At 47.1% G+C, this 23,160-nt stretch overlaps 1 protein-coding gene across 12 annotated transcripts in view; it reads right to left on the bottom strand.

Annotated features, from left to right (window-relative positions):
• Positions 1–23,160, bottom strand: part of MTSS1 (MTSS I-BAR domain containing 1) — a 155,999-nt gene that overhangs the window by 115,361 nt on the left and 17,478 nt on the right. For all 12 annotated transcript variants that reach the window (XM_044244973.1, XM_044244963.1, XM_044244975.1 and 9 more), the window contains exons 2-3: positions 16,999–17,060; positions 13,179–13,252 (exon numbers count right to left, since the gene is read on the bottom strand). In XM_044244973.1, coding sequence (XP_044100908.1) covers positions 13,179–13,252; positions 16,999–17,060 — 136 coding nt within the window. The remainder of the gene's footprint in view (positions 1–13,178; positions 13,253–16,998; positions 17,061–23,160) is intronic.

Genomic DNA, 23,160 nt, shown 5'->3' with positions numbered 1-23,160 from the left:
CTGGGACCCACCATCTTACTGTCCCTCAATCTCACACCACAGGAGTCTGTTCACAGCAGTGGGAACCTGGGGCTGGGGACCTGTCACGCCCAGCACAGATGTGCTCTGAGCCCACCTGTGGCCAATGGCTGACAGACCACTGGGAGGTCAGTGGGTGTGTCTTACACTTGGCTTTTTTAAACCGTATTATCCAAATGAAGGCTCAATGTCATCGTCACATCCACATTTCCACAAGCACAGATGGCAGCCACGTGCTCAACTGGCCAATCCAGGGCAAACGTTCGGGCGAGCTCTCCAGGCTCTCTGATCCGGTTCTCTGGGCAGGTTCTGAGACAGTGGGGTCAGGAAATGCACGAAGGTTGGGGTGGAGAACATGCAGAAAGCTGGAGGTTTTTGTCTGCTCTCAAGCCCTTCGGACAAATCAAACGGACTCAGCCAGAGTCAACAGGATAAAAGTCCGCGTCAGCCGGGTGTGCCCGTCATTCCCGAAGGAAGCCTACAGACCCCCGGCTCGAGCAGGAAAGGTTTCACTTTCACCACCTCCTCCAAAATTCTTCTGTATTTTATCAGATACCTCTGGCCACCTTGGGGTGATTGTGCTGTTCTACGACCGACATGTGAAAATGGTGCATATTAAGGTCTCTTTCTGCCTTTGCAGAAACAGCATTTTTTAAAATTTGTGATCACTTTTTCCCCCTCCCTGGTTATTTTAAAGGGAGAAGCAGCGGCATTGTATCGAACTGTGAAATGCGCTCAAATGCAGCTCTAAAGGAAAGTACCACCAGCGGCTGGATATTAGTTTCCATGGCAACCAGGGTCCCTGGGCTCTGGCACACACAGCAGGAAATGCTGCAGATTTCCACAGCAGTATCTTTTACTAGAAATAAGAGTCCCATGGCAATCTTAAATGTTTGGGAATCAAAACACATATTGTGTGTGCGTGTGTACATGTGCGCATGTGTACGTGCACACACGTGTGGATGGAGACAGATTTGCAAAACTAAGACAAGGCAGACGAAAGATACCTCGATATTCTTACAGATAAATACGCATAGGTATGGCAAATACAACAATATATTTTTGCTCCAAATTTAAGCAAAGCAGTCCCCCCATAGACACAGAGCTAAAAGAAAACAAAAGCATCTTCCATAGGAAAACGAAGGACCGAAATGAAGTGGGAAATGGCTTTCAAGAAACAGCTGACCAAAGATCCTGCAGAAACAAATAAGCAACAAAAATCCTTACAAATAATTGACTGAGAGCACAGAAGAGATTTTTTTTCTCTTTTTTTCCACAGCTCATGCTATTTCCTACTTGAATCTCCTCAGCATTAAAACAAGGGACGACGTGAACAAGCGGTTTACCAGGCGGCTTTTGAGGGAAACCAGGGGACAACACGCTGCACTAGCAGGACAATTCCCCGTGAGCCCCTTCAAGCTGAGTGGCCTTGGGCAAGCGACTTTGCCCCCTAAAAATGAAAAGGTCCCCAGACACTAGGTGGTCTATAAGAAAAACCCTGTACCAGGGGCATCTGGATGGCTCAGTGGGTTAAATCTCTGCCTTCAGCTCAGGTCATGATCTCAGGGTCCTAGGATCGAGCCCTGCATCGGGCTCTCTGCTCAGTGGGGGGCATGCTTCCTCCTCCCTCCCTCTCTCTCTCTCTCTCTCTCTGCCTGCCTCTCCACCTACTTGAGACTGAAATAAATAATATCTTTAAAAAACCCTGTACCGTCTTAAAAATGAAAGACCACAAGGTTAGGTTAAAAACAAACAAACAAACAAACAACTCCAGAGCATTCTCAATTTAGGGAACACATAGGTTTCTAAAAGTAGTACATAAAAACCAAATTTCTTTAAAATGTATCGGAAGGATTCACTGCCAGATTTTTTGTGATAGAAGAATATCCTTTTGAATGGTCTGTATTCTCAGAGCTTTGACTCAACATCCTATTTTTTTCCCCTCCAGCGGAGCACATGTGTACGTTCAAGTGATCATGGGAGTTCAGAGACTTCCTGTCTCCCCAGGTTTTAGGCCGCAGGTTTATCAGCGGAAGTGGAGAAGAGGCGCTTGCGATCAGGCAGGATAGGCTCAGCGTAGAAAAACACTAGTTCTGACAACTTCAAGTGTCTTCAAGTTCACATTTACATTCCAAACAGTTATTCTTATCTGAGGTGGGCAAACCAGACCAAGTGCACAACTCTACAGCAAATGATCTTTCACAAGAAAACATCATTTGAGAGCAAAACAAAACAATCTTGCCACATCTGTAGGAACTAGAATAACTGCTTCCTCCCATGAACACTAATCCGTATTTTGCCAAAGGAACATCACCATGGTTGCGTGCAACAGGAGGATGGGCGGAGCATTAGTTATTAAGCCAAAACGAAGAGCAAAAGGGAAAGAATTAGGATGGAGAAGAGGGAGGGAGAAGGGGGAGATCCTCACGGCTGGTGTACAAAATGCAGACAGCCCAGCTAGCGGGAAGGACGGAACTGCTGAGCAAACCACTTCATTATGTAAACTGCCTAACGACACAAATAACGACGCTGCACACATCGACCCGGTCAGCCAGGAAAACACACATCCTCTCCGTGCCCGGACCTTCCACCCCAGCGCCACCATCGCCACCGTCGCCGCCGTGTCATTCCCCGACATTTATTACGGCGGCTGAGGTTAGACAGAAAACAGCACATACCACCTTCAGGCATCACCTGGGAAAATGCACAGGGGCCAAAGTGGGTGATGCCACGGAACTGAGCATGAACAGATGCTCCTCTCGGATTAGCGGCAGGACAAGCCTTAGCAGGACGCGCGGGCTCCACCGTGCAGCTCAGACACCCCCAGCTCTCCCTGATACGGGATTTCAGGATTCTGGGGACAGCCTGCTCCGGACAGCCAGGACGTGCTTACATTCAAATGGGACTCACATTGGTGCCTTTCAACCCAATGCACAATTACCGCCGGAAGTGTCGTTTCAGGAAGATTGTGAGAAGTCACACAGCGCACAGGCAGGCACTGGCTAACCACCATGAAGGTGGTTCGTCTCTGGCACCTGTGGCTACCCAACCAAACGTCAATAAGAAAAGGCCACTACTTGTAAGGGGGGGAACAGTACTGCTGGTCAAGCATGAGTTTTAACAATAAGAAAAGATCACTGTGGGGGGCGGTTAAGCCTCTGCCTTTGGCTCAGGTCATGATCTCAGGGTCCTGGGATCGAGCCCCACATCGGGCTCTCTGCTCAGCGGGGAGCCTGCTTCCCCCACTCTCTCGCCTGCCTCTCTGCCTACTTGTGATCTCTGCCTGTCAAATAAATAAAATCTTTAAAAATAATAGTAATAAAAGATCAATGGGATCAGAAAGAAGGGATTTCATTGTATCACCAGTAATGTCCCCGTTCATGATCCCAATCTCCTGGAATATACAAATTTGCCCCCCAAAATAATCGCATATATTAGTACCCAATTCTGCATTCCTACAACCAAAAAATGAGGAGGTGGAGGGAAGATTAGAGTTTTAAAATTTATAAAATAGAGATACCTAATAAGTATATCATTCCTTTATTTTTTGTTGTTACCTACAGTGTGATTTGTAAAAGAAAAGAAGTTTAAAGTACACAGTCCTCCTTCCTATGCTAGCCTCAACACCAAGTCTGAATTTCATAACAAGCAAACCAAAAAATAATAAGTTTAAAAAATGTTAAATGGTAAGACAAGCTGCACATTCAGTATACCACTTTTTTTTTTAAGATTTATTTGACAGACAGAGAGAAAGATTGCAGGCACGTGAGCAGGGAGGGGACAGAAGGAGAGAGAGAATCCTCAGGCTCCCCTTGGAGTGCAGGGCCCGATATGGGGCTCAATCCCAGGACCCTGAGATCAAAATCGAGACCAAATGGAAACCAAAATCAAGTTGGACGCTGAACCAACTGAACTACCCAGGCACCCCCATTGGGTCTTTTTTTTCCTTTTTTTAAAGATTTCTTCATGTATCTGAGAGAGAAAGAGAGCATGAATGAGAAAAGGGGGAAAAGGAGAGAATGCTCAAGCAGACACCCCACTGAGCACAGAGTCTGACACAGGACTGGATCCCAGGACAGAGATCATGACCTAACCTCAAATCAAGAGTCAGATGTTTAAATGACCGTGCATCACCCTCTCCCCCATAGGGGCAATTTTTTAAAAGTTGTTGTATCCCAAGCAGAATGTGTAGGATTAAATGTATTGTGGTAATGGGTTAAAATGACTCAAGGTCTATCAGAGTGGAAAAGCATCAAAAAGTGAAACCCACAAGCAGGATATGCATCCATGAATCCACTTAAAAAGGCGTTATATTTTTTATGTCACCCCACTGTAGGTCAAAGACAACTCCAAAATCTTTCTAGGACATGCAGAATTTATATCCTGAAGCAATTTAAATAATAGGCACACACTTTTTAGCTAGGGTAAATATTATTATAAAAAGCAACAACTTACAACTTTTTTTTTAATTTGGACTTCATGTAAGATTGAGACTATGACAGGTATTAAAATACAAAAATAGATGGATACGTACTCCTAGACAAGTAGTACGCATTTCAACATGGAGTGGCTTGAGAAGCTGATGGAAATTCCTGAAGCTACTATTCCAAATTGTGGCCCAAAAGCCCTCAGCAAAGTTGTAAGTTACATATAATTAAAATTAATTAAAATGTAAAAAAATTAGGAATTCAGCTCCTCAGTTACGCTAGCCCCATTTCAAGTGCTCAAAAACCACATGCAGCGAAAAACTACCATATTGGGCAGTGAAACCACAGACCATTTCCAGAATTTCACAGAACGGCCTGGCCCAGACTGAAAGCTCCACAGGGCCAGGACGCCACAACAGGCATACACGGCACCTGTCAAGTCCTGGCACTGGGCCTGCAATTAAAGGGAAAACAAACAAAAAAGAAATGCCAGAAAAAAGGTGATTTTGTCTTTGCCCGGTCAATTTCCTACTTGAAACAAACACAAACGTTCCTATTGTGCATAGCTCTGTTCTTACTCCCACACCCGCCAAACCAGCAAGACTCTTCAAAACGTAACGAACAGTGGGGGCACAGTTAGCTTAGAGCTTCCTCAGCACAATTCACCAGAATCGAAATCAAAAAGGCAAGTTCAAAACCCTGCAAATGAAAAGCAGTGGAGAGTTTCTAGGTCATCTTCGATCCAGCATACCTCGGCTCATGTTTAAAAATATGAGAAAATACAGCTGCTGGTCCATCCACCCTGAAAGCTATGAAGGGTTTCACTTTAGGAAAAAATTTTAATACATCAGGAACTGTTTCCTGGGCACCTAACATGTGCCAGCTCTGGGAAATCAGAGCTCAGCTGCCCCTAGGATGGTTACATACAGTCTCTAAGCAAAATTCACCCCTGCCGGGTTTCCATAAAGCTCCTTCTCTGGGCTCCAGAAGACGCTTTCTGCTAGACTCCATTTTCTCCTATTATCTGGTAAGTCCTCAGAATACGATCATCAGAAAAATGAAATACATGATCCTTGAAGTTTTCCAAACAAGCTAAGCTCTTAAAGAAAAATCACAACGGAGCTTGTTTCCCAAAGACTTTTAAGTTCTCTCTTTTCCTAAAGGCAATAAATTCCCAAAGACAATAACTAAAAATAACCATTCACATAATCTACCACCGTATCTAGAGATGAGCAGGCTGCAGTTTGAGCCCTTTTTATTTTGAATCGGTGAATGAATTTGTCGACATTCCTTTCACGTCCATAGTCCTAGAATATTCAGTTCCAGGCCTGTGAGAAGGGGCTTATTTATGATTTTTTTTTTAATAATTATTTTTTCCCCCAGTTTGTGGCTGAGGAGATTCCTAGGTAGAAATCACAAGGCTCTGATTACATGAAACAGTCTGACTTGAACACACACCAAAGTCAAGCCAGAAGTTAAGGGCCAGTGAAATCTCAATCCACCTAGTTAAACTAAAACTCGGGTGCAAACAAAACCGGTTGAGCTGCCTCTTCGAACAGCTTCCGAGCACCTCCTCCCCTAGAAGAGAAGGTTTCCTCTCTTCCCTGGGTCCAGCCACTCCCCGACCCACCCCTTCCTGTGACCGCATCATGAAATTGCCGGGCCCTCTTCAGCTATAAGAAATATGAAGTCACACACTCCACACCAGACTGGACCTCGGGGCGGGGGGGTTGCCCAAATGTGAAATCTGAACCCCCACATGGAATCTGACCAAGATCCAATCCCACCAGCTTCCCACCCCCGGGGATGAGAGCCTTCTTCCCCCGGATCCACCGAGGGCCGTGCGAGTGTGCTCACTGCTGTACGCGCTCAGTCATTCATTCATCAAACACTGTCTGCACTTTGCCAAATGCCAGAGAGCCACTGAGCATCTAGGCGCCCAGGCTCCTCAGAGAGGCCTGTCCTGGAGGGGCCTGCATCCTAGTACGGAGCCGGGTATGACACAGCGAGCCACACGCCTACACCGTGCCGCGGAGGCCCCGAGGCCCGAAGTCTCCCCCTGCTTTGGTGATCATCGGTATCATCCGTGACATGACTGCGAACCTGGCTCTTGGAAAACAAGCAGCAAATCCTCGAGCATCTAAAGGAGGTGGACAGGGGGCGGAGGGAGAAGGACATTCCAGGTCTGGAAGGCACCCACGAGCGAGCAGATGAGGATCAAAGGATTTAAGGGCTTCAGGGAGCCAGGAGCGTCTCTCTGTGGGTGGGAGTGCCAGCCGCTGGCAGAGATGTCTCTGGACAGGTGGCTTATGGCAAGAGGCCCAAACCTCACTGGGGAGAAATCTCTCCCGAGGAACTTAAAAAAATCTGAGATTCCCAGGTCCTACCCACACCCATCTGACTCCACAGATACAAGGCAGGGCCCTGAAATCTGTATTTTTTTTTTTAAGAATTTAAAGATTTTTTGGGGCACCTGGGTGGCTCAGTGGGTTAAGACGCTGCCTTCGGCTCAGGTCATGATCTCAGGGTCCTGGGATCGAGCCCCACATCAGGCTCTCTGCTCAGCAGGGAGCCTGCTTCCTTCTCTCTCTCTGCCTGCCTCTCTGCCTACTTGTGATCTCTCTCTGGTCAAATAAATAAATAAAATCTTTAAAAAAAAGATTTTAAAGATTTTTTAAAGAGAGAGCAGTGTGATCGAGAGCAAGAAAGAGAAACCGCTCGCGTAATGGAGAGCCTGCAGGAGCAGGGGGGCGGGGCAGAGGGAGAAGCAGGCTCCCCGCTGAGCATGGAGCCCAATGTAGGCTCAATCCCAGGACCCTGGGATCATGACCTGAGCGGAAGACAGAGGCTTCAATGACTGAGTCACCCAGGCACCCCTGAAATCTGTATTTTAAAATCAACTTCTTGAGTGATTATGACCTACACAGTCCTCCTCAACGCTCCAGCTTCTACCAGCCCTCCTCAAAAGCACACTGCAGGTCTGAGGGGGCCTTGATCTTTCTCTTCTTACCCTCCCTCTCTCCATTACCCTATGCTTCACATTGCTTCCTCCACTTCCTTTGTCTCCAGGGCAAAAATTGGAAAGTCTAAAGATAACCGAGGGGAGAGAATTTGGACGTCCATCTTCATTCATATTTTATGGACTTAATAGGGCCAAATGAGATTTTTCAAATCAGAGACTATTAGAGCCGAGAAAGGTTCCTTGTGATCATCTAGGACTCTGTGTCCTGGGAACACCCTCTTTTAGAGGTGGGGAAATTAAAGCCCAGAAAAGTGAGCTAGACTCGACCCCTCCTTACCGAGGTTTTGCTTTTCTGCTGCGTCAGTTAAACCCGCAGTCAGCTGTGGTCTGGAATCAGCTGACCCTCCTTCTGACAAACCGTCAGGAGGTCGGTTCAACAGGAGCCCAGCGCTAGGTCACAGCACCTTCATCACTCCCCTCACTTCGGCTCACCACGTAGGCATTTATCATCATCTCTCATCATCACGAGAAGTATGGGACAAGATGTTCTGAGAGACAGAAAGTCCACATTCACATAATTTTCCTTATAGGATAGTCTTATGACTGGTCTATTTTATTATTACTATTTGTTGTTAATCTCTGAGCCTAATTTATAAATTAAACTTAATCACAGATATATACATATAGAAAAAACAGAATGTACAAGGTTCAGGACAATCCCCAGGTTCAGGCGTCCACAGAGGGTCTTGGCTAGTAAGCCCCTGGGAAAAGGGGCAGGGGTCGGGAGGTTGGCTATCGTAATTTACTCAGGGCTGCCTAGTCAGCAAAACCAGAAGACAAATCCAGGCATCACAGTTCCGAATCTGGGTTACTCCAAGGTGCTACCTAGATTCTTTTAATGCATTCGGGATCAAGTAATTTTAAAAGCAAACATAAGCTTATACTAAACCCAGGGAGCTCCTTACATAAGGAATTATAACTTTATGGTTAAAATCTAGGCTCTGTGCCAGACTCCTTTTACCACTTACTGGCCATGCAATCTTGCTTTAGGTAAGTTCCTTACCCTGATTTCATCACCTAAAATGGAGATCACAAGCATGTACATTCACATTGTGAGAAGAGATTCAGCATACGTGATGCTCTTATAACACAGCCCAGCCAGCATTACTATTCAGTAAAGGTTAGCTATCGTGATTTCCAACACTGAAACCATGCCCACTTTTTTAAAGTGATGTACAAAGGCTTCTAAACATTAAAGATGATCTGGTCGGCTGGGGATCCATTTCTTTTCTTCATAAAATCTTAAACTCTTCACTCTGGGTTTGGTGTATCTCTAAACAACCCTGAGATGGTTTTTCAAAGCTATAAAGTAATTACACAGGCATACAAAGGCAGCCAGAAATGAAAGTCACACAGCATTATGCTTTTCAAAGGCCCTTGCTGACACAAGCAAACAATGCAGTGGCGCGAAGGGCCAGTGCTGACTAAGGCGGAGGGTTTCATCAGCTCAGTACCCCAGCCTTCCAGTGAAATAGGGAGCTGGGCCCAGTGTGCAAGGATGTGCTCACAGGTGCAGGAACACTATTCCCCAAGAGGTGCTCGGCTCAAGAGGGTCCTCTACCTCAACCCCCTTTGTCTTTTCTTTCTTTCCCTTCCTTTTCTTCCTTCCTTCCTTCCCTTCTCTCTCTTACTCTTTCTTTCTTTCTAAGTAATTGAGACAACTGCATACCAGTCAGTCCAAACATTTCTCAACTCCAGTGATAGGTCATTTGCTGGTCCATCATGGACACGAAGAAGATGGGGACTCACTCCGCAGTCTGGTATCCCATGCATAGCAATGCCCAGACACTAATTCTCTGCAGCTAGTAATATGGGAAAAGGTATTCTTTCATGCTAAATACATATTGTATATTCATTCCAGAGTGCACAATCAACAGAATATGAAACTGTACTATGGATTATGGTGCTAATAAACTCTTAAATTCCATTATGCTTTAATTGTTCATCTAAATACACACATTACAAGAGCAACTTAAATGCATTTGTATAACGAACAAAATAGAGTTCTAACATATTTTCACATCCTATTTAACAAGTTAGATAATGACTACATTAATTTTGCTCCTATAGTGAACAGCTTTAAAAAGTTTTTCCTAAATAAATTATATTAACAGCAAGTGCGAAATATTAGCTAAAAAGGATAAAGGAATTTCAGAGCTTTGGGAGATAATATGGAATGCTAATATTTTGGAAACCAGAGACATGCTATCTTGAGATTCTGGAAGCCTGCCCAAAGGAGATGCACTTGAATTGCCTTCTATCACTTTGAGCAAGAAGGACTCGAAAAATACATTCCAAAGCTCTAAGCAAAACAAACAAAAACCAAAACAACAAAACTGGACTTTTGTAGAGGGCAGATATCAAACTGCAAACCACAGAGTCACAGCCTTTAATGATCTTAAGTCCAAATATATTTGCCACTGACCAAAACCGTTTGGAACATTTTCTCCAGATTGTTTCCGTGGAGATGCACACACTATTAAAAACAGATTATATACAGATCTCCCAAAGGATGTATAGCTGGGCATTAATTCCTACATAGCTTATAACAGCAAATAAATGGGAGATAGCCTGAATTTCCTCCAACAGCAAAATGCTATAACTGTGCTGTATCCAGACAACAGAATTCCGTTTGGGCCCTAGAAAGAATGAGGCAGCTCCCTCCCCAGGCATGGACATGAGAAGTGTCACATACTGTGGAGTAAAAGCACAGGAACATGTTAATTAGGGGCCCCCTCTAGATCATCCAGAAGTACTTTACTCCATGTCCCATTTCACACACCATTCTGCAATCAGCTTTCTTCCTTCCAGACGTATTTATACATGCAAAAAAAAAAAAAAAAGTCCGCAAATGACACTCAACCCAATCCCTGCAAGGGGGCACAGGGAGGGGTGGATTTTACTTTACAGACTATTACATGAAATTTTAAACAAAAACGCATGGTCTAGGGGCACCTGGGTGGCTCAGTGGGTTAAGCCTCTGCCTTCTGCTCAGGTCATGATCTCAGGGCCCTGGGATTGAGCCCCGCATCGGCATCGGGCTCTCTGCTCAGCAGGGAGCCTGCTTCCCCCTCTCTCTACCTGCCTCTCTGCCTACTTGTGATCTCTCTCTCTCTCTTTCTCTGTCAAATAAATAAATAAAATCTTTAAAACCAACAACAACAACAACAAAACCACGCATGGTCTAGGTTTTTTCATTTTTAAGTTAAAAATAACTTAATAAAAATCAGTTCTGATGCTTGTTGACCCTACAAGATGTGCCTTCAGGTTTCTCTCTTATCCCCTCTATAAAATACACCTTCTTTGTATCAACCATACCCTTTTTTAGGTCATGTGAGAACTCTCACACTCGAGAGAAAGTTCTTTTTCCCCCAGTGCACAGGGATTTCTAGAGATTGCAAAATATAAAGTTTTTCTGGCATTGCTAAAAATGACCTGAAATCAAGTGGTTTAAAAATACATCGGAGCGGGGGTCTGTTCACTGCGACATCATTTGTCTTTTGTCAAATACTTCACCTCCAAGCTGCGACTCTACCTCTGTCACCACCACAGAGAGGCTATTCTGGTACCTTTTCCCACAGATAGCTGCTCTGTTTGTCCTCCCTGGAGCCATGGGACCTGCAGGCCCTCCTGTTTCCCACCAAGAGCCACCCCAGGGAGCAGCCTCTGCAGAAACCCCTGTGCCGGGGTGCCTGGGTGGCTCAGCGGGTTAAAGCCTCTGCCTTCGGCTCAGGTCATGATCCCAGGGTCCTGGGATCAAGCCCCGCATCGGGCTCTCTGCTCAGCAGGGAGCCTGCTTCCCCTCTCTGCCTCTCTGCCTGCTTGTGATCTCTGTCTGTCAAATAAATAAATAAAATCTTTAAAAAAAAAAAAAAAGAAACCCCTGTGCCTGCTGTCGGCAATTATGGGAACTCAGGGGATGCTGCCCTCCTCCACCCTTGAGGGTCCCATCAATAATTAAATATGAAAATATAAAAATCTTATTAAGAATCACAGAGTCTCAAAAATGCAATGCCGGTGACCCTCGTCCTTTCAAATGGTGGAGCCATTCTTCGAAGGAAGACACGTTCTGAGGGCCCTTCTAGAAAGACCTCAATGTGACCGATGGTCTGGTTCCAGAGACTGCTGAAGTAGAAGACAATATTTGAAAACAGACTCAAAAACACTGACAGTGGTGATCCTTGGCTTAAACGTTACAGAATCTTTAGAATATTCAAGTGAAAGGAGTACAATGGACAATGTCGAGGATGTAAGAATTTTTTAAGGGATTAAGAAAAGATACAAGTTAAGACGCATAACAAGGTGACAAACCAGAACAAGTCCTTCCAACCACTGCTCTGGTATTTCCATCACATTCTCCTAGGGAACCTTTCGAAACACTGCTGGCATCTTGGAAGTAAGGGGAAATATTACCTCCCATGGGAGACCCTCGAATCCCTGAGCTGAGCTAATTGCTCACTTTTCTATACTCCCCCAGCACGCTGTTCTACTACTATTGCTATACTAAGCATATTACTTCTTGCCCGAATTTCTCTATTTGCACATCTCCCCCGCCCAGTTGCCAACCGTTCAGGACAAGAAGAATAAATAACATATTGATTTCTGTGGTCCCATAATAGTACCTAAAATACTAGCAGTTCTCAAGTTTCTGGAATGAAACTTGAATTTCATTTGAATTTTAATTAGGCAAACTCATATGAATATTTAATTCAAATATTAAATATTTGAATTAAATATTAATTTAATTCAAATTAATGAATTAAATTCATTAATTTCACCTCACGGCAAACTCATTTTAATATTTAATTAGGCACCAGTGGTAAAGGGGCACCAACTGAACCCCACCAGAGGTATCCATCATGTGTTTCAGAGAAGCTAAACCCTCATGTGACTGACAGCAACACCCCAACACTAACCCCCAACGCCCATGTTTTCCAATGTTACCATGACAATGAACAGACAGTATACAAGCAGACCCAGAAAAATAAGGTCAAAAAAAGAGGTAGGAGAACATCCCTGCCTGGGAATGAAAAGGAAAGCACCCCCTGCTTTGAACAGGGGTCTGCAGATTAAGGGGGATGTTGTCTTTCTGACCATGGTGGTGGATACGGGAGCGGCATTTTCGTCTTTACACTTCTCCTGTGTTTTTATTATAGTCACTGAAACTATTAAAAGTTGCACAAGATTTCCCTTTGTTCACTGATTTAATAAACCTACTTTTAAACACCCACTATGTCCTAGGCACTGTTTTGGGGGAGTTCCGACATAAATACGTAAGGGTCCACAGTCAAATGTGGGAGAAACACAGATACAACACAACAGGACATGCCTTACACAAGGGATCCCTGCGGTAAAATGGTTTATCCGATCATTCTCACCCCTTCCCTCTCCACAAGGGAACAGAGAAAACCTTAGGACAACCCATGGGAGGAGGGAGGAACCACACCCAAGCGCCCATTTCCAGCCCCCTCCCACACAAACTGTGCCCCCTTTTCTCTACTTTTCACTCTTCCTTTCACAGGCTTTGTTATCTGGAGGACTAATCTGCAACTTCGAATACGTGGACACCCCCAGCATTCTCTAGGAAGTCAGAACCATGAGTCAGCGCAGCTCTGGTAACTTCAGCTGTCGCTCCTCGTGAAGCCACCCAAGGGTAAGAGCCCACAGGCTGCCTTGGGCGGGTGCTGGAAGCCGTCCCTCCATCTGCTTACCACGTGTGTTGGTGGCCATGTCAGCCACTTTCTGAAAGGCGTCCAGGAAGGCAGCTGCTGCTACTACTGTGGTCCTAAAATGCAAACAGAGAACAAAAGCATGAGGAACGTTTCACACGAATTCACTGCGGCTACAGGGTTAACCCCTCTGCAGGGAAGGGCATGCGACCTTCCAGGAGAAACGACTCAGCTGGACATGGACAGGCACTGGCTTCGCAGGGCCCCTTGTCTGCTCAGGAGGCATTTCTCCTCCTCACATGAGCACGCCCTCCCAGAAACACCGAGCGCATTCGGAGCTGGTCAGTAGATGCTGGCAATCCTTCCCATCCCGGTCCACCTACGATGTAATTACTGGGCCAAATTTCACAAAGAAGGAAAGACCGGTTTTCTGACCTAAAAGAAAAACGTCATTAAAAACCATAAACGGTACAGGTGAAATTGATTTTAGGGTAGGCAAACAGCATCTCTAAGTGGACCGGGAGATGGAATCTCGGGAGAGAGAGCCTCTACTTCAACTAATTCATTTCAGAGATGGGAAAATGGAGGCAAGCTCAGAGCGACTTCCAAAATCACCAGCTCATCTCAGACCTGGAACGGGGATAGGCTGGCAGGAAGCCCAGTCCCATGCTCATCCTGCTGCAGGACAAGATCCTTCCTCTGTGACTTTTCCCCCTAAATCCCACTTATAATGAAACAGACTATTTTTCAACCTTAGAATGCTATCTTCTGAATTCCTTGAGACTAGGGAGAAGTCACTACATTCATTTGCTGTCCTAGAAATTATTTTGAGTTCTTCACATCCTCTGGAGCACTCTGTGGTCTACCGGCTCCCAGTGCTGTGATCCCAAGATGTCATCCAGTGAAGGGTAAGCCCCACTCCCCACCAGGGCCAGGGACAGCTACAACACACAAGCCAGCCCCACTTGGGCTCCACAATCTGTGAAATGCGCTTCATTTCCAAGTTTTTCATGTATGAATCTAATCTTTGCTCAGCATACCTCAGAACGCAAAGCTGTTGAAGGGAAGAAGATGAGAATAAGGACTAGAAAGAAAGGAGTTCAGGATGGAACTGAAGAAAGGACTTTACACCTCACGAACAGTGGCTTTGACACAGAAGGTTCTAGAAGGAGCAGGGAGTGGTCCCTAAGAAAACCTAGGTCACAGTCCCTTAGCGCCAAACTCCAGAATTGAGGCCTGGTATTTCCCAGTAGAGCAAGAAAATATTCTGCTCTAATTAAAAAAAAAAAAAAAAAAAGACATTCACAAAACAAAACTGGGGGAAAAAAAAAAGCCCCTCAGAAGCAGATTTTTCAAAGAGTTGACATCAAATGCAAGCCCTGAAAAAGTGAGCTTCATCAAACGTCCCGGGATTTATAAACAGCTCATTCTGATTGACAATTAATGTCTGACACAGGGGCTGGATCGATTCTCGTTCAGGGCAAGGTCGATCACCCCCGTACTACATGGGCTCCCCTGAAAACGAGGGCGGCGGTCAAGTGTGAGGAATCAGGAGCTTTTAACCACCACCTCCCAATGAGTCCTGTTTCCTCGTGTGCGGCTGTCCTGAGACATCCCGGCTCTGGCGTGCCCGCAGCACGAGCAGAGATCCAGCGCCCGCGGCTCCCAGCGGCTGGCCTCTCCTCCAGGCCTCTCGCCCTTCCTTTAGACGGAAAACCAAACCGCGTGTGGGAGGCTCCCAGCTGGGGACTCCTAGTTTGACAAAATAAAGAAATGGGCCCTGTCCACAGGAGGCCTAAACGTTGTGGGAATAAAAATAAAATGAAATAAAATGTTCTTGGTACCAAGGAGATAAGAAGGCTATAGGTTTTGGGGTGCCTGGGTGGCTCAGTCGGTTAAGCAGCGAACTCTTGGTTTCCACTCAGCATGATCTCAGGGGTCCTGGGTGAGAGTCCGGTGTCAGGCTCTGTGCTCAGCAGGGAGTCTGCTTCAGGACTGATTGATTCTCTCTCTCTCTCTCTCTCTCTCTCTCCTCCTCCTCCCCCACACTCTCTTTCTAAAATAAATAAATCCTTAAAAAAAAAAAAAGATTGCTCTAAGTTTCATTGTAACTGATTAGCTGTGCTAAACAAATAATTACTTGAAGTTTTAGCTTCCTTTTGGTAAAAGAGGAAGAGAGGATCTTCTCCTTGGCCAACACTGAAAGGCTGCCAGATTCAATTAAATGAGGTCAGATAAGAAATGGGGCAGGGTGTGGAGCCGGGGTGCTCAACTCTTTCTGGTGTACTCCAGGAGGGCCCTGCTGTAGGATGGAGACTAACTGTTGGGAGTAGAGGCGGACAACAGCAGAGATGAGAGACTAGCTGTAGCGTGCTAAGGGGGAGCTGGTGAAGGCCTGTGCGGGGCTGTGCATTCAGACAGAGGAGGCTGGCCCAGCAGAAAATCTTGAAAAAAAAAAAAAAAAAAATAGGAGCTTGTAAAGTCTGTACACATTCTTCAGGACCAAAATGGTAAAGGATCTGACAAGGAGAGAAGGGGCTCTACGCCCCAGTCGACTGTACATCTCGAAGACCACTCACAGCTTGGGAAATCCTCAGTTCATGGGACAGAAATCTCAGGCACCTGCACAGCTGGCAGAATGGAAGAGGAAAGATCCTTCCTTCTGGAGTTCTTCTCTCCTGCTCTACAGGGGAGTCATGGAATGTCCCATCTTATGGCTGAAGTTCTGGGCAGTAACCCCTGACATCCGTCGGCGAAGGACCAAGAGCGCCATGTCATCCACGTGGCTTTTTATCCTAGGAAACACCTACCTGCTTTGCCCTCTGGAAAACCGCCTCCATACATCCAAACCAACTGATGTCATCCCCCATTTCTCCATGAACAGGCGTCATGAAAATCATTGCATTTTAAATTGTCCCATCCCTCATGGGGCACCCACCAAGCGGGTAGCTCCCCTCCCCACTAAAACACGTAGCTGTAACAAGAAGATGCTGGTAAATGTTCTATTTCATATCAAATGATACAGGAGCAAGCCCAAGACAAGGCAATGATAAGAGCCCCTTAGAGCCGCTCAGCCCTAGATCTTGTTCTTTTTTTAAGCAGCTTCATTGAGGCATAATTTGTATACCATAAGATTCACCCTTTTTGGGTGTGTGATTCAGCAATTTTTTTTGGTAAGCTTAGAATTCTGCAACCACTACTACAAGCCAATTTTAGAACATTTCCGTCACCCCCAAAAGATTGCTCCTGCCCATTTGTACTCCATCTCCTTTTCCTCCCCTAGTCCCAGGCAACCACTGACCCGTCTCTACAGAGCTGTTTTCTAGATATTTCACACACACGGAATTACACGATCGCCAACAGTCAGCTGTAAACTCCTTATGAGGATAGGCAGTGAACAGAATGGACTATGCAGCCAGACCTAGGTTCAAATCCCTGCTCTGCCATTCACTAGCTGTGTGCCATCAGCTTCTCCGTGCCTCAGTTTTCTCGTCAATACACTAAGGGTACTAACTGTACTTAACCCCTTGGGGTCGTGAGATCTAATTAAGTTAACATACGGGTCTGCACAGAGTGAGCATCACATAAATGTTGCTCACTACTACCTTCCTATGATATCTCCTTTGACTCAAAATCCCTGTGGAAGAAGGCAGAGCAGATGGGAGCTCGGCTTTACATAGGGGAGTCAGGGGTCAGGACATAAGGCTGAGAAGCGGCAGTACTCAAATGAGAACCCACTAAGTGCTTCTGTATCTGTAATGCTTCCAAAATTAACCTCAATCTGCATCCTGGGGTTGTCCTTTTCCATCCTTTGGCTAAGGACAGCACCATTTTTCTGGGGATGACGAGCTTCTCTACTTACCGAAGCTGGGACTGTAGCTTTCCTGCTTTGTTTATGAAATCTTCCCACACTGGATAGCTCCCCTACAACAAAACAAAGTCATCAATCAGTGAGGCATGCTGTGATAGACATCTGAGGAAGACAATAACAAAACACCCAATTGCAGTTACAGGGAACAATGTGTGTTCTCTCTTCCTCTACAGCCTCGGGTATGGTGCCCAGACTGTACATAAATGCCCTGGCTCGGAAATGGGTTTAGAATGTGCTCAGGCCCTATAATCTTGTAAATACTACAAATGCCAGTTGGAACAAGTTTGGCAGGATCTACCACATACACTGATAGATCACTTTTTCAGGAACAGATGGAGGGTCCAAATTCAAGATAGGCAGAACATTTAATGCTCTGCCCGGAGGAACCACCTGACCTCGGCTGTGCCTTTTCCCACCCTCACCCCGGAGGAAACCAGAGCCACTGGAGCTCCTCCCCAGGACAGTGACCGTGGCCCCCGGGAAGCTTTACTTACAGATCAGAATCTCAAGGTTGAGAAGTTACCTAAATGCAGCCCCCCACAGCTAATGGCTTGCACCAGCACCTACAGACGGCATGACAACATGTGGATCCCCGGCACACTCCAGCTCACAGGGAACTCAACACCCTCCTGGGAAGACTCAGGCCACCGCGTCCTCTGCATCCCTGTGGCACCGGCTTGAACCCTCTGGGGACGCCCAACCCCATTTCCATGGGATGACTTTTGAAAGAACTCGGGAAAACCAGCACATTCATCCAGCTTTCCCTGCTTCCCCCACGTGCAGTCCATGTTCAACCCAGGACCGTGTTTCACGTCCCTGCAGCGTCCTGGGGACACGGCAAGATTCTCTCTCTCTCGGCTTTCAAGCCCGGGACCCAAGACACAAAGTCAGAACCGCGGGTGCTGTGCTGACGGCAGCAGAGCTGTGGGGCTGACACCTCCCGACAGAGACGCACTTGATGCAGGTTAAGATCAAGGAGCCACGCAAGAGAGGACGCAAGGGAAACCCACAGAAGGAGAAGCCACGGCTAAAGACGTAGGGTTTGGCACAGAATCGGTCACACGGATCTGAGCCTCCACCCCCGGAGGGTGCCACCGGCAGGACCAAACGGGAAGGGCCTCGAACCCTAACGTGGGGGACAGAACACGTGCCACCTCCCAGGCTGGCGGTTTAAGGAGAGGAGGGGAAATTCTGATGAAGTTCATCATTTCACCTATCGCTACAGAAGCCCGGCCGAAACAGGCTACAGCGGCAACTGAGCGAAAACCTAATGATTTCCTCTTTGTACTGGTCTGAATGGTCTTAGCTTCTCAGCCTAGCGTCCAGTTGCTCAACGTTGCCACTGCGGACGTTTTGGGCCTGATAGCTCTTTTGCGGTGGGGGGAATGTCCTGGGCACTATATGGGGTTCGGCACCATCCCTGACCTCGGTTCCCTAAAGTGCCAGTAATCGGGGCGCCTGGGTGGCTCAATCAGTTAAACGTCTGACTCTTGGTTTCAGCTCAGGTCAGGATCTCAGGGTCCTGGGATCCAGCCTCGAGTCAGGCCCTGCACTGTGGGAAGCCCACTTGAAGATTCTCTCTCTACCCCTTCCCCTGCTTGCATGCCCCCCGCCCCGCTCTCTTCCTCTAAAATAAGTAAATAAAGCTTAAATAACAACAACAACAGCAGCAACAAAGAACCACTGTTTTAAAGGGCTGCTTGAGCTCCACACTGGGCTCCCTGCTCAGCTCAGAGTCTGCTTGTCCCTCCCCCCCCCCCGACCCCTTCCCCTCCTCACTCTGTGCATGTCTCTCTCAAATACATAAAATCTTGGAAAAAAAGAAATAAAATAAAAGGATGCCTGAGAAACTCATTTCTTTTGGTGAAGAAACAGTCATTGGTTGTTCAGCAATTTCTTCAGTATTACTGCACTTAATTGTCTTGTTCAATGAAAGCATAATCAAATATATTTTTGCTTTATATCTTATCATAAAAGTGCCTCTCTCTGCATTTCTCTAGCTATCGAGCCTGTCTGAAAACGTGCAGAGAGCTATCTGGAAAACTGTCCACCAAAGTAAAAATAGGCTATTTCTGGAAAGCTAAGATTTGGACCAATGTGTTGCTTTCTTGTTTGTATTTTCCTATAAGGCCATAGTTTTTTTGTTTTTTGTTTTGTGTGTTTGTTTTCACTCAGGGTCATATATCACTTTTACAAAAACAATAGTCATTATATACATTTTTTTTAATTTTAAGATCAACCTAGAGGTCCTGACAATAAGAGCATCACGAAGTCACAAACCGCCCCAAGCCTAAGTCACAAAACACTCCCAGCTGCGGCTAGAGCATAGCTCTCTGTCTGAGACCTGCCTGGTCTGACTGCAGGTCTCGGGACATTTTCCCCCAAGTGACAATTCGCTCCCATGGGGCACTAAGTGCACCGGGCCAGTGCACCGGGCCATCCTGCCTGACTGGCTCCTGGCAGAGGTCCCTTGGCCGCTGCACCTGAGCTCCTGACATCAGTACCCACGCACAGGTCTGGCCACCACACTGCTAAGCCTCACAGCCTCCATCTCCTCTTTGTGCCGCAGTGGGCTGTTTCCACCGGAGGGTTTAACTTTAGTTTAACTTACATTGAATGAATCCTTGACAGCTCTGGCTACCATTCCAGGCCCATCCAGACCTTGCATGAAAGTCCAATTACAACACCTAATGTATTGGCCATTTTCTTATCAAGTATGAACACCCCTTCTACCTCAATATCCAAGTAATTAAAGGGGCAAGGGCTGGGATCAGAGTTCTCTGGCTGGCCGTGAGAGATCTCTGCCCACACAGACGTCAGCATCTTAAGAGCACAAGAGTTCAACCAACCAATTACAGCTTCGCCTAGCCTTTTCTTCTCATTCCAAGAAAGTAGGAGAAGCTTTTAGAAAAGCCTAAATGTGGTCAGACATACCAACCACCAACTGCGAGCCAAAAGGTACCAGCATCACTCAACTACACAAAGGAGGCCATGACCGCTGGGCCTTCCTTTCCCCGGCACCAACCGCTCCCCTGCAGGGGCCCCCAGAGAAGGCCACTGAGATGATCCAGCATTTTGAAGAAAAAGGTGAGACACACTCATTGAGAGCACGCCAGAAAGACGACAGGTCTGTGCAGGAAGCACACAGCCCTGATTTCCGGCCGTGGCTACGCCGCCAGTCAAGTACTAGGGGAAGTCACTTCACCTCCCAGGGCCTGCTTCTTCTCAAGACTAACAGTAAGAACTATTCTGTGACCATCACTGCACACGGACATCACTGAACTCTGAAAGAATGGAGGGAAGGAATAAGGGGATGAGTCACGACTTCTCAGGGTTGGTGTGAGGGACAATGGAGATCAGACACCAACGGTGCTCGGTGCAGGGCCGGGCCCTCTGTCACTGTCCCACAAACATCGGACAGGACTGACCCAAGGGTTTGCAGGCCCCTGCAATCCCACTCAGGTGCTGGCACAGACGTGAAGGCCTCTGAGTCAGACCGTCCATCCAGGCTGGCATCCTGCACACTGAGTCCTAAGTACAGAAGCCGCTGCACCTCCCAACTAGTTAACCAGCTGGGTGCGGGTAGTCAGACTAGGAGTCTGTGCCGCTTCCCGGCACACAGCGGGAGGAGTACCCAGACCCACATGAATGTGTCTGAAATCAACGGCTCGAAGCTCTGAAAAAAAACGACTTCTCTGCCCCCACCACTTGGGAGCCTCATTTCAGTCTTTACCAAATTAGCAACAAAAAGAGGGTCTCCTCTCCAGTCAAGGGGTGCGGCACACATAGCCCCCGCCCACGAACACCCACGCAGCCAGAAGAAGGCTGCCAAAAGCAGCTCTCTCCTGATTTAATGATCTTTGACAGTCTATCAAAGAGTGTCAGGCCCACCTGTTTTAGGGAATATATAATTTAATGGATTCTTTAAAAAAAAAAAATGAACTTCTAAGAACAGAAGACAAAACCTCCTTGTTGAGGTTTTTTTTTTTTTTTTAAAGTGCGTAAATGTTATTAAAATTTAAAGGCAAGGTGATGTTGGCTTGTTCTAGACCTAGGGTTTTAAGTTTCTTTTAAGGTTAAAAAAAAAAGTTTCTACCCACCTGAAAAGTAGCTTTACTACAAAAATTCAAAAGCCTGGAGGCAGCAAGAGAGGAGAAAGAAGAAACTTGAAGAGTAAGAGTGACAGAGAAAAAAGACTGGGCTTTTTCTAGACTCAAAGACTGAGTCAAAGAGAACATACTCAAGTTTCACAAGAAATCTGCAAACCAAGATGCCGTATCCACTGAGAACCCTTTCAGAAAATGATTCTGATGCAGTCCTTAATTTTTCTGATCTGCATCACCCACCACCGAGTCCCAGAAAGCTCTCCTGCGAGGCCACCGGTTCTGACTGGGCTCGGTTCACGTCTGAGGAAATCCCTAGGAATGCGCTCCACACGGACCCCTTTGTGGGGTTCCCCAGAAAACACATGAAGGTTTCACAACTTTGCAGACAGACCCAAATCAAAGAAAATAAGACTCCCACCAAGCACCCAGGCTCTGCCAAGTCCGAAGTCACAAGCAACGGGTACAGGACTCTCCTCTCCCTGGAACCCCATGACTGTCGTTGGAGCTGAGGGCAGGTTTTGAACCCCAAGCAATCTGTTGAAAACAGAACTTACACCACACTGGATTCTGAGAGAAAGGAAAAGTCCCTTATTCCAAAAATGAGTTTATTTACAAACGTGCAAGGGACTTCCTTGGTCAAGTTGCAAGACGGTCCCCCACCCCACAGCAAGAGAGGCGGGACTTCCCAGAGGACCCACGGGCTACAGCTCACCCGCCTGCATCCACCAGGCAGGGTCCCCGCGAGGCTCCCCACACCACACACACCACCGCTGATGGCGGCTCTCTCTTCTAACCTCCAGGGGGTTCAACAATCTGGAAAACTCCTACTCAGCCATCATCACCCTTCTAGCTCTGACATCCCCTCTTTCAAAGCATTCTCGAACGCACCCCCTTCCCTCACATCACGCAACTCGTCTGTGAGCCTGCGTCTCGCCCGTACACCGTGGGCTCGAGAACAGAGAAACCGAGGGAGGAAGGAAAAGCATTTCTAGTAAGAGCAACAGTTGGCCCAAAACGGAGAAGCAGAGAGGACGTTAAGCAGAAAGGCTCCCTCCAAAGGGATACTGGAGTGGCACCCTGACACTGGGGAAATGCAAGACACGGGCGGGGTGTATAAGGTGACCATGAGCAGCCTTCAAGGGCAAGGTCAGAGTTTAATCACAGACAAGACAGCAAAAGACCCGGGCAGATGGTGAGTGACATTCAACCCCAAGCGACGAGCGCCTGGGTGACTCGGTCAGTTGAGTGCCTGCCCTTGGCTCGGGTGAAGATCCCAGGGTCCCGGGATGGAACCCCACTCTGCTCAGTGGGAAGCCTGCTTCTCCTTCTCCCTCTGCCTGCCGCTCCCCTGCTTGTGCTCGCTGTCAAATATATAAAATCTTTAAAAAAAAAAAAAAATTCCCAAGCCACCCAGGTGACAAAAGAACCTAACCAAGAGGTCACATACCTAACAGCACTCTGGTCCCTTTGGGAGGGGGTAGGTGGTGAAGTTTTGTTTTTTTTTTTTTTTTTTTTTTTTTACTCCTGAGAAAAAAGACCCACCCCATCTCTGCCTGCTCCCCTAGAGGCTGGTGGCTAATTAAGCAAATACGCAAGCTGGCTTCCCCACCCCCACCCTCAAAGTTGAGCTCTGGGAACCCCCCCCCCAAGTCCCTCTCCTCTTCTCCCTCTCCTTCCTCGGCTCTCCCCACAGCCAGAAGACTGGGCAGGCCGCTTGCCCAACTAGGGCGCAGGACTCGGCCAGTCAGGCCATTCTGGCTTTGGGTTCTGTTTTGCTTTGTTTTATTCTGTATTAAACAGAGGCCCAGGATGGCATCCCACACGCGGAGCAGAAGAACAAACTGTGGGTAACTCCTCAGCACGGCTGGTTAACGATGCCCCACAAATAATGCAGCAACTGCCTCTCCCGGCCCAGCCCAGCCCAGCCCGCAGTGGCAGTGGGACCTCAGGGGACAGCTGAGGGAACCAGACACCCACAGCACGAACTCGGGGGGGCCGGGAGCTGTGGTCAGAGAAGGGGCAATGTGAGAGGAGCCAGGGCTGGAGA

Source organism: Neovison vison, chromosome 4, assembly GCF_020171115.1.
Source record: "Neovison vison isolate M4711 chromosome 4, ASM_NN_V1, whole genome shotgun sequence".
Classification (NCBI taxonomy): domain Eukaryota; kingdom Metazoa; phylum Chordata; class Mammalia; order Carnivora; family Mustelidae; genus Neogale; species Neogale vison.
The sequence above is the reverse complement of the archived record's forward strand: the minus strand, read 5'-3'. Positions and strand labels throughout refer to the sequence as shown.